This window comes from Phyllobates terribilis, unplaced genomic scaffold, assembly GCF_046119375.1.
Source record: "Phyllobates terribilis strain yellow unplaced genomic scaffold, ASM4611937v1 Scaffold_5__5_contigs__length_657084704, whole genome shotgun sequence".
NCBI classification, from domain to species: Eukaryota; Metazoa; Chordata; class Amphibia; order Anura; family Dendrobatidae; genus Phyllobates; species Phyllobates terribilis.
The window spans coordinates 326,921,989-326,937,867 of record NW_027362765.1 but is presented as its reverse complement, the minus strand read 5'-3'; the positions used below and the strand labels follow the sequence as shown (position 1 = coordinate 326,937,867).

The window sequence follows — 15,879 nt, the reverse complement described above, 5'->3', positions numbered from 1 at the left end:
TTATTGCTTTTTTAAGAAGCATGGGAAAACCTAAAGAACATAAATGGAAAATCGTTTGGTCATGAGGGTCTTGGTGACACACATCCTGTTTGCTATAGTACTCTCCAATGACACCAATATTTTCTGGTGACTGTTCCTTAGTGCCTCAAAAAATGTGTGATGCATTTTCATGAGCAAAGACCATGCTGAATACTTGATATCCTCAAGTTAGACCTTTATACATATTTTATGTCTGACTTAAATCAACAGTCATAACCCATTCTTACAACAGAGGTAAAGTAATGTATAACTGGACATACTAATAAAATTCATTCAGCAGGAAACACCACATGTATGAGGAAGTAATTGAGTTTTGCATCAAACACTGGACTTTGTGTGTAGGATCTGTGAGTATAGTCTTTTACTCTGCTACATCCATTAATGACTCTTTTTTGCATGACCTGTGAGTATATCGCCTTACTCTGATACATCTAATAGTGATTTTGTTTGCATGACTTGTGTGTATATCGTTTTACCGTGCTACATCCAATAGTATCTGTAAGATGCTCATAATGCAGTCACTTTATCCTTAGTGATTCAGAGATGGAACTCCAGTGCTACTAGAATGTTGAACTTGGCTTTCTTCAGCAGTTTCGTAGATAATGAATGGAAGGGTACATTCAAGTCCACTCAAGAACGGACTTGATTAAGGAAGTTATCTGCTGGCCCATTGATGGGTAATCTTTTAGAGATCGAGTGCCCAAACTGACACCCAAAATCCACTTGTTTATCGCACATTGCCAACGCAGTAATTTAACCTAAATACTGAGGTTTTAGTTTAGAAAAAACAACTCATACATTAACATCTTTTGTCTTAAGAGAAAAACACAATAACAGGATTTTGGCATGATTCTCTGGAAGACACTGCTTTATGGGTGCTCTCCAAAAAGCACTGTGTTATGGGTGGTCTCAGGAAGGTGCTGGATACTGACTTCTTGGCTCCAGCACAAATCACACTAGTGGTCTCCAGCTAGACAGGGAGCAATAACATCTCCTTCTTTGGCCACTTTACTACTGAGGCATGTTACATGGCATCAGCAGAAGCATATTGTCATGCATCTGGGTTCGAACCCATGAGCCTGTGCTTTATGGTCAGCTTCTCTATCCCCTGAGCAACAGCAGTCACACATTTACTATGGGTGTGTTGTATCCTTTCTTTTAGTCTTTTTAGGTTGACAGTTGTTTTCATTTGTTCATTTGTCTGCCCAATCACTTTTAGTTTGAGACTATATATACTTTTCCCCTGCTTGTGTTTCCTGCTGGTAATATTCTCATTTGGATGTCCAGCAATCTTGCCATTGTTTATGCAAGTCAGTGAAAGACCAGCTAGGGTTTATCTCTCTTCAGATTATGCTTTTCACCCTGAACTTACCTTCTGTTTCTTGTTTAGGACATAGGCGGTATACTCTCTAGCAGTATGTGTAACGGGTCTGGGAGGCGGAACCTCTGAGCAACTATACAAGGGGGCGGTCCTTGTAAGGAAGCGGGTGGCTCCCAGGGAAGACGGGCAGGTAGTCACGGCAAGTGACAGGGACAGTCTCTGGGTAGAAGGGCAGGTAGTCACGGCAAGTGACAGGGACAGTCTCTGGGTAGAAGGGCAGGTAGTCACGGCAAGTGACAGGGACAGTCTCTGGGTAGAAGGGCAGGTAGTCACGGCAAGTGACAGGGACAGTCTCTGGGTAGAAGGGCAGGTAGTCACGGCAAGTGACAGGGACAATCTCTGAGTAGAAGGACGGGTACTCACGGCAAGTGACAGGGACAGTCTCTGGGTAGAAGGACAGCAGGCAGGTGGCTGGTGAGCGCTCCCAGGTGAGCGGGCGAGAGTCTTTGGACAGGCAGGTGGTCACGGCAAGTGACGGCAAGGCCTCCAGGTAGGCTAGCAGGCAGGTAGCAGGTGAGCGCTCCCAGGTGAGCGGGCAAGAGTCTCTGGATGGGCAGGTGGTCACGGCAAGTGACGGCAGAGCCTCCAGGTAGGCTAGCAGACAGGTAGCAGGTGAGCGCTCCCAGGTGAGCAGGCAAGAGTCTCTGGACAGGCAGGTGGTCACGGCAAGTGACGGCGGAGCCTCCAGGTAGGCTAGCAGGCAGGTAGCAGATGAGCGCTCCCAGGTGAGCGGGCAGGCTGGTCCATAGACAGACTGACAGGTGTCGGAAGGCAGACCGTCGGACCGCAGGCTTGCAAGCAGGTAAACGGATATCAGGCAGGTATCAAGCAGGAATCTGGCAGGTGACTGGCAGGTAACAGGCAGGAATCTGGCAGGTGACTGGCAGGTAACTGGCAACGGGACCTGAGGGCTGAAGCAGAGTGAAGGCTTTGCAACAACATTGCTCGGGCACCTCCATTTTGGAGGAGGTGCCTTATATATGGTGAGGTCCTCCGGCCATTGGCCGGGGACTCCTTAGGACGGCGCGCGCGGCCCCTTTAAGAGAGGGGGAGCGCGCGCGCCCTAAGCACAGTGGCCGGGAAACAGCGCGCGCTGCCAGCAGAGAGGGAGGAGGACGCCGGGCACGGAGTGGAGAGGTGAGGGGAACAGCGTCCCTGCCTAGCAGGAGGCAGGGACGCCGACGCTACAGTACCTCCCCCTTTAGGCCCCCCCTTTTTTAGGCCAGACAGAAATTTATCAAGGATGAGAGGGGCATGGATGTTCTCCCGGGGCTCCCACGTTCTCTCCTCAGGACCAAACCCCTTCCAATCTACCAGAAAAAAGGTTTTTCCTCTTACCCTTTTGGTGGCCAGAATGTTCTCTACCTCAAACTCGTTTTCAGCGGAAACCGGAGCAGGAGGCGTACCTGTAGACTTGGAAAAAGAGTTAAGTACCACGGGTTTGAGGAGAGATACATGGAAGGAGTTAGGGATCCGCAAGTTGGCCGGGAGTTTCAATTTATAGTCCACTGGGTTGATTTGTTTGATAACTTCTAGTGGGCCGATGAACCGAGGCCCTAACTTGTAGGAAGGAATCTTAAGCCGGACATACTTGGACGAGAGCCAGACTTTATCTCCAGGACGGAATTGTGGAGGATCCAGGCATGTGTTTTTTCATCCGCTCGGACGACTGAAGGAGTGTGGATCGGGTACTCTCCCAAATGGAGGAAAATTTGCTAACGAGAGATTCCGCAGCCGGATTGTCCACCGAGGTGGAGACGGGAAATGGGATCCGAGGATGCTGACCGAAGACTACAAAAAACGGGGATCTGGAGGAAGATTCGCTCTCGTGATTATTGTAAGAGAATTCGGCCCATGGCAGGAGATCCACCCAGTCTGAATGGTGGGCATTAACGAAGTGCCGGAGGTAACTGGTCAGGATCTGATTGATCCGCTCCACTTGACCATTGGACTGAGGGTGGTATGCGGAGGAGAAGTCCAGGGTGACGTCTAGCAGCTTACATGTGGCTCTCCAGAAGCGTGAGGTGAACTGAACCCCACGATCTGACACGATGTGGAGGGGCAGGCCAAGGAGACGGAAGATGTGGCGGATAAAGTCTTTAGCCAGCTCGGGTGCAGACGGGAGGCCTGGCAGGGGAATGAAATGAGCCATTTTGGAAAAGCGGTCAGCGACCACCCAAATGACCATACAACCGGCAGAGACAGGGAGATCTGTTATGAAGTCCATAGCTATATGCTGCCAGGGGGCAGCAGGTACTGGAAGAGGAAGGAGGCGACCGGCTGGCAGGTGTCTCGGAACCTTGTTGCGGGCGCAGGACACACAGGCAGAGACAAAGTCTATTACGTCCTTGTGCAGGGTAGGCCACCAGTAGTGCCGGGAGATAAGCTGGAGGGTCTTTTTCTGACCGCCATGGCCAGCAAGCTTAGACGAGTGACCCCAGTGTAGGATCTTCTCCCGATCAGGTACCGTTATGAACGTCTTACCGGGAGGGAGACGATTTAGACTCACGGGGGCCACCTGCATTACTCTGGCGGGATCGATGATGTGTTTAGGTTCCTCCTCAAGATCAGACACCAGGAAGGATCGGGACAAGGCGTCAGCTTTGATGCTTTTGTCAGCCGGGCGAAAATGAAGAACAAAATCAAAGCGAGCAAAAAACAAGGACCACCGGGCTTGGCGCGGGTTAAGTCTCTGGGCACTCTGGAGGTAAGCCAAGTTCTTGTGGTCCGTGTAAATTATTACCGGGTGAAGAGCCCCCTCAAGCAGGTAACGCCACTCCTCCAATGCCAGCTTAATGGCCAATAATTCTCGGTCTCCTATAGAATAGTTGTGATCGGAAGAGGAGAAGAGTTTGGAGAAGAAGCCGCAAGTTACCATTCTCCCGGAAGACGATTTTTGGGTAAGTACCGCTCCGGCTCCAGAGGAGGAGGCGTCAACTTCCAGAAAGAATTACTTGTTGCCGTCCGGGCGATGCAGCACCGGGGCAGAAGAGAAAGCCTGTTTTAAGGAAAGAAAGGCTTCCTCAGCTTCGGGCGGCCATTCTCTGGGATTAGTGCCCTTACGGGTGAGCGCAGAGATTGGGGCAGTCCGGGAAGAGAAGTGCGGTACGAAGAGGCGGTAGTAGTTGGCGAAGCCAAGGAACCGCTGAATAGCCTTCAACCCCTCTGGTCGAGGCCACTTCTCGATGGCAGACAGTTTCTCAGGATCCATTCGTAGGCTGGTCTGAGAAATTATGAAGCCCAAAAACGGAAGCGAGGTCTGCTCAAAGAGGCACTTCTCATATTTAGCGTAGAGGTGGTTCTGCCTGAGCCTGAGCAGAACCTGACAAACATCCCTCCGGTGTGTGGGGAGATCCGGAGAGAAGACCAAGATGTCGTCCAGGTACACCACTACGCAGGAGTAGAGAAGGTCCCGGAAGATGTCATTGACCAACTCTTGAAAGACGGCGGGAGCGTTACAGAGACCGAAGTGCATTACCAGGTATTCATAGTGGCCGTCCCGGGTGTTGAATGACGTCTTCCATTCATCCCCCTGACGGATACGGACCAGGTTATACGCCCCACGGAGGTCCAGCTTGGTGAAGATTCTAGCCCCCCTCAGACGGTCAAATAATTCCGGAATGAGCGGAAGGGGGTATTTATTCTTCACCGTGATCTGGTTAAGGCCTCTATAGTCTATACAGGGACGGAGTGAGCCATCCTTCTTTTTGACGAAGAAGAAGCCTGCTCCCGCCGGGGAAGTAGATTTCCGGATGAATCCCCGGGCCAGATTCTCCTCAATATATTCTGACATGGATCGGGTCTCAGCAGCGGACAAAGGGTAAATGCGCCCACGGGGAGGAGTAGCGCCGGGCATCAGGTCGATTGGGCAGTCGTATGGTCTATGAGGGGGTAATGTCTCTGCCTCCTTTTTATTAAAGACGTCCGCATACGACCAATAAGGAGCCGGAAGACCAGGTAGATTGGCTGGAGTAGGAGAAGGACGGACAGGATGGACGGGAACTAAACAATTCTTATGACAGTCCTGTCCCCAGCGAAGGACTTCTCCGGTCTGCCAATCAAGCACGGGTGCATGTTTCTGAAGCCAAGGTAGGCCTAGCTATAGGGTGTGAGAGAGTCCAGGCAGAACATGAAAGAAGATGCTCTCAGATTGCAGCATTCCCACCTGCAGGGTTATGGATTCGGTAATGAGTTTGATGGGATGTGGTAAGAGGCCCCCATCCACGGCAGCGACAGATAAGGGTACAGCTAGAGGTTTGGTGGGAATGCGGTATCTCTCTACCAGAGACTGAGAAATGAGATTTCCGGCAGCTCCAGAGTCAAGTTGGGCTAGTTCAAAATAACGGTTCTCCCCGCAGATGATAGAGACCGACAGCAACAGACATGGAGAGGGTTTACTCTTGTCTAGGACGACCTCTCTGAGTGATCCTAGACACAGGCGTTTCCCGACCTCTCCGGGCAGGAACGGATCCGGTGCTCCTTACTGCCACAGTAGAAGCAGCTCCCCTCGGCACGTCATAACTCTTGACGGGTTTTGACCATCTAGGTCTAGTCGACCTGCATAGGCTCGGATGAGTGCGCCTGGGGAGTAGCGGGAGACGTGACAGGTTTCTGAAAGGTAGGGGCTAGACGTGGAAACCTCCTCTCACGGGTGACCTCTTTGGCGCGTTCCTGGAACCGGATGTCAATCCGGGTGGCAAGAGTTATTAAGTCGTCGAGAGTGGTAGGTATGTCCCTACCGGCGAGTTCATCTTTAATACGGCCGGACAGACCCTCCCAAAAGACAGACACCAGGGCGTCGTTATCCCAGGCCAGCTCCGAAGCAAGGGTACGGAACCGTATGGCATATTGGCCCACGGTGAGATTTCCTTGATGGAGGCGTAGCAGAGATGATGCGGATGAGGTCTTCCGTCCGGGTTCGTCGAAGACTTTCCGGAAAGCCGTGAGAAAGGCTGGCAGGTTGGACACCAGGGGGTCTCCTCTCTCCCATAGAGGATTTAGCCAAGCCAGTGCCTCCCCCGTGAGATGGGAGATGATGATGGCTACTTTGGCCCGGTCGGAGATAAACTGGTGGGACAGGAGTTCAAAGTGCAGGGTGCACTGGTTTATGAAGCCCCGAGCTTGAGCGGGGTCGCCTCCGAAGCGAGGAGGTGCAGAAAGCCGGGGTCCGGGGCAGGATGCCATGGTACTGGTGAGCAACGGCGCTGCCGGGCTGCGAGTCAAGACACTAGAGGTGGTTGCTGGTGGAGCAGTCAGAGTGTCCAGGCGAGAGTTGACATTCCGCAGATGACTCAGGATGGACTCCTGTTGGGACCTCTGACGGAACAGTTCATGACATAGGTCCGAGAGCGAGGGAGCTTGGGTGCCACCGGGTTCCATGGCCCGAGCAAACTGTAACGGGTCTGGGAGGCGGAACCTCTGAGCAACTATACAAGGGGGCGGTCCTTGTAAGGAAGCGGGTGGCTCCCAGGGAAGACGGGCAGGTAGTCACGGCAAGTGACAGGGACAGTCTCTGGGTAGAAGGGCAGGTAGTCACGGCAAGTGACAGGGACAGTCTCTGGGTAGAAGGGCAGGTAGTCACGGCAAGTGACAGGGACAGTCTCTGAGTAGAAGGACGGGTACTCACGGCAAGTGACAGGGACAGTCTCTGGGTAGAAGGACAGCAGGCAGGTGGCTGGTGAGCGCTCCCAGGTGAGCGGGCGAGGGTCTTTGGACAGGCAGGTGGTCACGGCAAGTGACGGCAAGGCCTCCAGGTAGGCTAGCAGGCAGGTAGCAGGTGAGCGCATCCAGGTGAGCGGGCAAGAGTCTCTGGACGGGCAGGTGGTCACGGCAAGTGACGGCAGAGCCTCCAGGTAGGCTAGCAGACAGGTAGCAGGTGAGCGCTCCCAGGTGAGCAGGCAAGAGTCTCTGGACAGGCAGGTGGTCACGGCAAGTGACGGCGGAGCCTCCAGGTAGGCTAGCAGGCAGGTAGCAGATGAGCGCTCCCAGGTGAGCGGGCAGGCTGGTCCATAGACAGACTGACAGGTGTCGGAAGGCAGACCGTCGGACCGCAGGCTTGCAAGCAGGTAAACGGATATCAGGCAGGTATCAAGCAGGAATCTGGCAGGTGACTGGCAGGTAACAGGCAGGAATCTGGCAGGTGACTGGCAGGTAACTGGCAACGGGACCTGAGGGCTGAAGCAGAGTGAAGGCTTTGCAACAACATTGCTCGGGCACCACCATTTTGGAGGAGGTGCCTTATATATGATGAGGTCCTCCGGCCATTGGCCGGGGACTCCTTAGGACGGCGCGCGCGGCCCCTTTAAGAGAGGGGGAGCGCGCGCGCGCCCTAAGCACAGTGGCCGGGAAGCAGCGTGCGCTGCCAGCAGAGCGGGAGGAGGACGCCGGGCACGGAGTGGAGAGGTGAGGGGAACAGCGTCCCTGCCTAGCAGGAGGCAGGGACGCCGACGCTACAGTATGTATTTTATCTTTTCATTTTGTAATTCATGGTATGTTTAAACTCACTCTGGGGTCTCTTTCTATATCAGTACTCCTTCCTTTCTTTTGTTAAATTGTACTCTGGCCTGCCCTCTGGTTCCTTAGGAGAAACGTGAAGCACTCGACAGCCTTTTAGGCAGCATAGTTCCAAGCTGCCATCATTTAGCCTAGTGATAAGGCTATTCCAGCACTTGTAAGAAGCGCTAGTGACTGCAAAGTCAGAATCTCTAATCTGTACAGGATTCGGCTGGGTCAGTGGCAGATTGTTAGTGTTTTTCCTATTTTTCCCATGTGAGTTGTTACATAATCATAACATTATCACCAGCCCACTCTATTTTAGTATGCTGAGAAGCCACCATGTACGCTGTGAATGCCCTGGACACGCAATTACATTCCTTGTCACTGGAGGTGGCAGACATCAAGTAGCATACGTTATCTGCTACTATAGAGGTTTTAGTCCACCCAAAATTGTCTTCTGAGCCTAAATTAAATTTACCAGATTGCTTCGATGGGGGCCAAAGTAAGTTTTCCATCTTTCTTTCTTCATGTAAGTTGTATTCTCATTTCCGTCCTGCCTCATCCGGAGGAGAGAGCTAACGAGTGGGTATTGTTCTGTCATTGCTCCGTGGAGATCTTAAAGCTTGGGCATTTTCTCTGCCTGAAGATTTTCCACTTTTTCCTTAGTTGATGCTCATCTCTCTGCTCTGGGGCTCATTTATGATGATCCCTATAAAGTTGCTTTTGCTGAATCAATGATCTGCAGGTTTGTTCAGGGAAATCATAAAGTGGAGGTCTACTGTTCTCAGTTCAGACATTGGGCAGTGGAAAACTCTTGGAATGACCCAGCCCTCCGTAGTCAATTCTACAAGGGTCTTCTAGCCAGATTCGAGATATGATGGTTTGTAAGACCTCCCTGTTGTCCCTGGAAGGATCTATGTCACTGCAAGTGTGTTGTAGAGAGACATCTTAGAGATAAGAGCACATTTGAGGGTGTTTCAGTGCCTTCTTCCTTTCCTCCTTTTGAGGCAAGAGAACCTATTCAAATTGGGCCGGCAGAGAGTCCAAGGAGGGAATTGAACTTGGATCACTTGCTTGTCTCTTTCTATGTTGAATGGGTCACAAAGATTTAGGGTTTCATATGAAAAAATGAATTTCTTAAAGATTAAGAGAAAAATAAGATATCAATATGTAAGGACAATGGTTCTAAACGTTTGAAGTTCTCTCTACTACTGTTTTTTTTTACAAGTGTCTTTGGTTACCAAATTTTTTTTAGCCTGAATGTGAAGTTCTGCCCCCGTATAGTTAATATGATTGTGCTATCAAATTTATACCAGGGGCCAAATTGGCTAAATCTTTTCTGTTTAACTTCTCTTCCGGAAAGAGATGCCTTGAAAGACTACATTAAAAGAGTCTCTCCATGGGTCACATAAGGCCTTCCACCACACCAGTCACCTTGGGATTTTTATTTGTTAAGAAAAAAAGATGGAAAGTTGTGTCCATGTTTGGATTATAGAGATATTAATAAAATTACTGTACATAATACTTACCCCTGAATTGTTTATTCAACTAGCAGGGGCCAAGGTTTTCTAAACTGGATCTCAAAGGGGCATATATATATACATTTGTCAAGGTGATGAGTGAAAGACTGCCTTTAATACACCCGAGGGTCAGTTTGAAAATCTGGTGATGCCATTTGGTTTGACCAATGCTCCAGCAGAATTTCAGAACTTCATAAATTATATTTTTTCTTATTTAGTGGGTAGATTTGTAGTGATATGCTTAGATGACATCTTGATTTATTCAGCTTCTCATGAGGAGCATCAGGAGAATGTTCGACAGGTGCTACAAGTTGTTCATGACAATCATTTATTTGCCAAGCTACAGAAGTGTCAATTTGAGGTGCAGTAGATTCAGTTTTTTGGACCTTAAAAAGGGGGTTCTTGCTCAAAACCCCTCAAATATGGCTGAATTAAAACAATTTTGCAAAGATGAGAGGACCAAAATTCCTATAGAGCGTTGTAAAAGACTCATTGCTAGTTATCGCAAATGCTTGATTGCAGTTGTTGCTGCTAAGGGTGGCCCAACCAGTTATTAGGGTTAGGAGGCAATGACTTTTTCACACAGTACCCTGTAGGTTTGGATTTCCTTTTCCCTTAATAATAAAGACCTTCATTTAACCACTTTGTGCCAGAGCCTGTTTTCGCCTTCGTGATCAGGCCACTTTTTACAATTCTGACCACTGTCACTTTATGAAGTAATTACTCTGGAACGCTTCAACGGATTCCCCTTATTCTGAGATTGTTTTTTCGTGACATATTGTACTTTATGATTGTGGTAAAATTTCTTCGATATCACTTGCGTTTATTTGTGAAAAAATTGGCAATTTGGTGAAAATTTTGCAATTTTCAGAATTTGAATTTTCATGCCCTTAAATCAGAGAGATATGTCACACAAAATAGTTAATAAATAACATTTCCCACATGTCTACTTTACATCAGCACCATTTTGGAACCAACATTTTTTTTGTTAGGAAGTTCTAAGGGTTAAAAGTTGACCAGCGATTTCTCATTTTTCCAACAAAATTTACAAAAACATTTTTTTAGGGACCAAATCTTATTTGAAGTGACTTTGAGGGGCCTTTATGACAGAAAATACCCAAAAGTGACACCATTCTAAAAACTGCACCCCTCAAGGTGCTCAAAACCACATTCAAGAAGTTTATTAACCCTTCAGATGTTTCACGGGAATTTTTGGAATGTGGTAGAAAACAATGAACATTTAACTTTTTTTCACAAAAATGTTACTTTAAACCCAATTTTTTCATTTTCACATGGGTAACAGGAAAAAATGGACTACACAATTTGTCGTGTAATTTCTCATCAGCACGCTGATACCCCATATGTGAGGGTAAACCACTGTTTGGGCGCACTGCAGTGTTCAGAAGGGAAGGAGCGCCATTAGACTTTTTGAATGTAAAATTTGCTTGAATAATTAGCGGACACCATGTTGCATTTGGGGAGCCCCTCATGTGCCTAAACAGTGGAAACCCCCCACAAGTGACACCATTTTGGAAACTAGACCCCTTAGGGAGCTTATCTAGATGTGTGGTGAGCACCTTGAACCCCAGGTGCTTCACAGAAGTTTATAATATTGAGCCATAAAAATAAAATTTTCACATTTTTCCCACAAAAAATGTTTTACATCCCCTAATTTTGCATTATCATAAGGATAACAGGAGAAATTGCACCTTGAAATTAGTTGTGCAATTTCTCCTGATCACACTGATACCCCATATGTGGAGGAAAACCACTGTTTGGGCACACGGCAGGGTTTGGAAGGGAAGGAGTGCCATTTGACTTTTTGAATGTAAAATTTGCTTGAATAATTAGCGGACACCATGTTGCATTTGGGGAGCCCCTGATGTGCCTAAACAGTGGAAACCCCCCACAAGTGACACCATTTTGGAAACTAGACCCCTTAGGGAACTTATCTAGATGTGTGGTGAGCACCTTGCACCCCCAGGTGCTTCACAGAAGTTTATAATATTGAGCCGTAAAAATAAAATTTTCACATTTTTCCCACAAAAAAATGTTATTCATCCCCTAATTTTGCATTATCATAAGGATAACAGGAGAAATTGCACCAAGAAATTTGTTGTGCAATTTCTCCTGAGTACGCCGATACCCCATATGTGGGGAAAAACCACTGCTTTGGTGTACGGCAGGGTTCGGAAGAGAAAGGAGCGCTAAGTTGGCTGGGATAGGTTGCAGACACCATGTCACATTTGAAGAGTCGCTTACATGCCAAAACAGCAGAAACCCCCACAAGTGACCCCATTTTGTAAACTACACCTCTCAAGGAATTCATCTAGGGAAGTAGTGAGTATTTTTTAATTTTTAAATTTATACCATTGGGCAGTGAATAAAACATAATTATATTTTTACCACAAAAAAATGTTTTACCCTCAGATTTTACATTTTCACACAGGTCAATGGGTAAAAATGGTGCCGAAATGTGTCACACAATTTCTTCTAAACATGGCAATGCCCCATATGTGGCTGTACCGTACCGCTTAGCCATACGGCGAGATCTGGGAGGGATGGAGCACTATTTGACAATTGGAGAACAAATTATTGTAGAATAGGCATTTGGATTTGGGAGCACAAAATTTTCAGAATTTCTTTTGGGGGGCAAGGGCCATTTCGCTTTTCCAAAGCCTTTCTGCTACCAGTAACTTGGAAGTCCCTTATATTTTTAACAGATAACGGACCTGAGTGGGGACTAGCTTTTTTTGACGACTGAGTTGAAGCTTTTATTGGGAACATTTTACATATTGTTTATCCGGCGCTCTATGCTGAGCACTTACATCGGGGTTTCCATCTAAATTTCCAAGTGATGTAATTCAAATAAAACCCCTGCGGGATCCATTCACTGTAATAAGGCAGCAGAGTTACTCTGGACTCCGTCTGGCCTCTGTTTAGTGGTGTCCTTTTTTTCAGAAGTGCACAAAACTGTGGCCAGCCGCACTTTTATGCAAGCCTAAAAAAACTGACACCGTGGGATCACAGGCCAGATGGCATCCACAGTTGCCTATATCTGCCTCATTACAGTGAATCTTCCATCATGGGTTCCGTCTGAATCACGTATTTCAGAGATTTACACGGAAACTCTGGTGTAAGTGCTCAGCGCAGAGCGCAGGATAAATGTGAGCAGTGCCTTACTGCGATCTTTGGGAGACATAATAAACAAATCAGTAGCAGGTGAAGAATTGGTTTTATTTATTTTTTACGCCGTTCCTCGTGTGGTATAAGTGATGAGATTACTTTATTCTTCGGGTCGGTGCGATTACAGAGATACCAGATTTATATCGGGTTTTTATGATTGACAGATGTCACACACTAAGACACTTTTTTTTGCAAAATCTAGTTTTTACATCGCTATATTTTGAGAGCTATAATTTTTCCATATTTCGGCCGACAGAGTCATGTGACTGCTTGTTTTTTGCGGGACGAGTTGACATTTTTATTGGTACCATTTTTGGGTACGTGACATTTTTTGATCGCTTTCTATTCCGTTTTTTGGGAGGAAAAATTAACAAAAACCAACAATTCAGGAATTGTTTTTTGAAGTTTTTTTTTTATGCCGTTCTGCGTGTGGTAAAAGTGATAAGGCAGCATTATTCTTCGGGTCAGTACGTTTACAACAATATTACACTTACTGTATATTTTTTTTTAATGTTTTGGCGCTTTTACACAATAAAACAATTTTATAGAAAAAATATTATTTTTGCATCACTTTATTCTGAAAGCTATAACTTTTTTATTTTTCGGCTGATGGAGCTGTATGTTGGATTGTTTTTTGCAGAACAAGATGACGTTTTCAGCGGTACCATTTTTATTTCCATTTTGCTTTTTGATCGCATTTTATTCCACTTTTTGTTTGGTGATATGATGAAAAAGCATAGTTTTTTGCTCCGTTTTTTATTTATTTTTATTACAGTGTGCACGAAAGGAGTTAATTAGTGTGACAGTTTTATAGATTGGGTTGTTTCGGACGCGGCGATACCAAATATGTGTACTTTTTTGTTTTTGCATAAATATACGGATTTTTCGGTTTAATATTTTATTTATTTATTTTTATTTATTTTGAGATTTTTTTAACAGTTTGAAAATATTTTTTAGACTTTTTTTTTACATTTTTACTTAGTCCCTGTATGGGACATTAATTTTTATTTTTCTAATCACTGTTCTCATGCAATGCAATAGACATGTATTGCATTGCATGAGAGGTTTGCTGACAGTTTCACACTGTCAGTGTCTCCTGCTAAACTTCAGCTGCAGGCTGAGTCTAGCAGGATACCGTACATGGCAGACCCGAAGGCGGTCATGTGACCTCCGGCTGCCATGAAAACGGCAGGTCCTCTCAGACATCAGGGGGCCATCGGAGAGGTAAGAGGACGACCCCCTCTCCTCTCACTATGTTCTAAATACCGTGATCACTATAGAACGTGGCATCTAGAAGATAGCAAAGGGTTAACATCATTGGGACCTGATCCAATCAGGTCCCGATGATGTCCACTGTCACTGCTACTGATCTGAACCGCAACCACAGCGCCTGCAGGACCCTGGGGGTCCTAGAGCGCTGCGGGACCACCGACCGTTTATAAACATCGGCGCTGTCTGGTCTTTGTGTTTATATACAGTGGGCGGTCGGGAAGCGGTTAAAAACTGCATTTTCTGTTTACTTGTGTTATCTTTATCTAATATATAAATTTGTTTTGTGATCTCATTTAAGTGTAACAAACATGCAAAAGAATAAGAAATCAGGCAGGGGAAAACACTTTTCACACCACTGTATTTATTGTACCCATAAGTAAATGTTTTTCTGAAAAAATAAATAAATAAATAAAGTACACATATTTAGCATTGCCGAGACCGAAATGACCTAACCTATAAAACTGTCCCACCAGTTAACCCCTTCAGTTAATACCATAAAAAATAAAAATAAAAAACGAGGCAAAAAGTGGAGTAAAACGAGATCAAAAAGGCGATCGTAAATAGTAAATAGTAAAAATAGTAAATAGTATCGCTAAAAATGTCATCTTGTGCAAAAAACAAGCTGCCATAGAGCTCCAAAAATAAAAATTGATATCTCTAAGAATAAAGCAATGCAAAAATAATACTTTCTTTACATCGTTTTTATTGCTTAAAAGCGTCAAAACACACACAAAATTATAAATGTGGTATCGCTGTAATCGTACTGACCCAAAGAATAAAGCTGCTTTATCAATTTTACCAAACAACATTAAAAAAAAAATGAACAATTCCTGAATTCTTGTTTTTTGTTGATTCTGCCTCTCAAAAATCTGAATAAAAAGAGATACAAAAATATAATGTGTCCGAAAATGGTACCATTAAAAACATCAATTTGTCCCGCAAAAAACAAGTCATCACTTGACTCTGTCGGCAGAAATATGGGAAAATTATAGCTCTCAAAATATTGCAATGCAAAAACTAGTGTTTGCAAAGAAATGCGTCTTTTAGTGTGTGACAGCAGCCAAACATAAAAAACTACAGTACAGACCAAAAGTTTGGACACACCTTCTCATTTAAAGATTTTTCTGTATTTTCATGACTATGAAAATTGTACATTCACACTGAAGGCATCAAAACTATGAATTAACACATGTGGAATTATATACTTAACAAAAAAGTGTGAAACAACTGAAAATATGTCTTATATTCTAGGTTCTTCAAAGTAGCCACCTTTTGCTTTGATGACTGCTTTGCACACTCTTGGCATTCTCTTGATGAGCTTCAAGAGGTAGTCACCGGAAATGGTCTTCCAACAATCTTGAAGGAGTTCCCAGAGATGCTTAGCACTTGTTGGCCCTTTTGCAACCTGATTTAGCAGACAAAAAATTTTTTCCTGGAATTATTCTTTTTCAAATCCAAAGTATATTAAACTGACTCCAAATTTATTCTATTAGCATGCCCTGTTTTAACTTCACACAGGGGGCACAGAGGGCTTACTATTAATCGCTCAGTTATTTTTCCAGAACCCGAGCACTTATATTAGGGAGGTACTTCTTTTTCCCATTTCAACCAGAAAACACTCTCATTGCCCAATTCATACGTGGGACCAGAGCGTAATTATGGGAATAAATGTCATACCACCCTTAAGTCAGAGTTATCCGAATGGACCAGATGAGTCTCTGAAGCATAAGTATACCTGAGCTTCAAGTCTCATATGTTTTAACATTCATGTATATAGACAAATTTGGAAATCATGCTGCTTATCAATCCTTATTAGCAGCCCACAGGTTTCCGCATAGCTAAATTGTTGGCATAATTATTGGACCATTACAGCCAAATTTTTGGACTAGAGGGCAGACTTATCTGACAAGAAGTCTCTTTCATTGGTGTCAGTGCTGGTACCACTATGCTTGGGCTCCCGACGCGTTTCCTTACTCTTCAGGGGAG

The 15,879-nt window shown here is 45.7% G+C and overlaps 1 protein-coding gene across 2 annotated transcripts in view; it reads left to right on the top strand.

Annotated features, from left to right (window-relative positions):
- Window positions 1–266: 266 nt before the first annotated feature.
- Window positions 267–15,879, top strand: part of LOC141271152 (membrane-spanning 4-domains subfamily A member 18-like) — an 81,913-nt gene continuing 66,300 nt past the window's right edge. The window contains exon 1 of one of the 2 annotated variants that reach the window (XM_073681258.1): window positions 267–386. Coding sequence is in view for 1 of the 2 variants with exons in the window: in XM_073681257.1 (XP_073537358.1) it covers window positions 330–442 (113 nt within the window). In the remaining variant the exon portion in view is untranslated. Of the gene's footprint in view, window positions 443–15,879 lie in introns of both variants that reach the window. The other variant, XM_073681257.1, reaches the window with a different exon arrangement.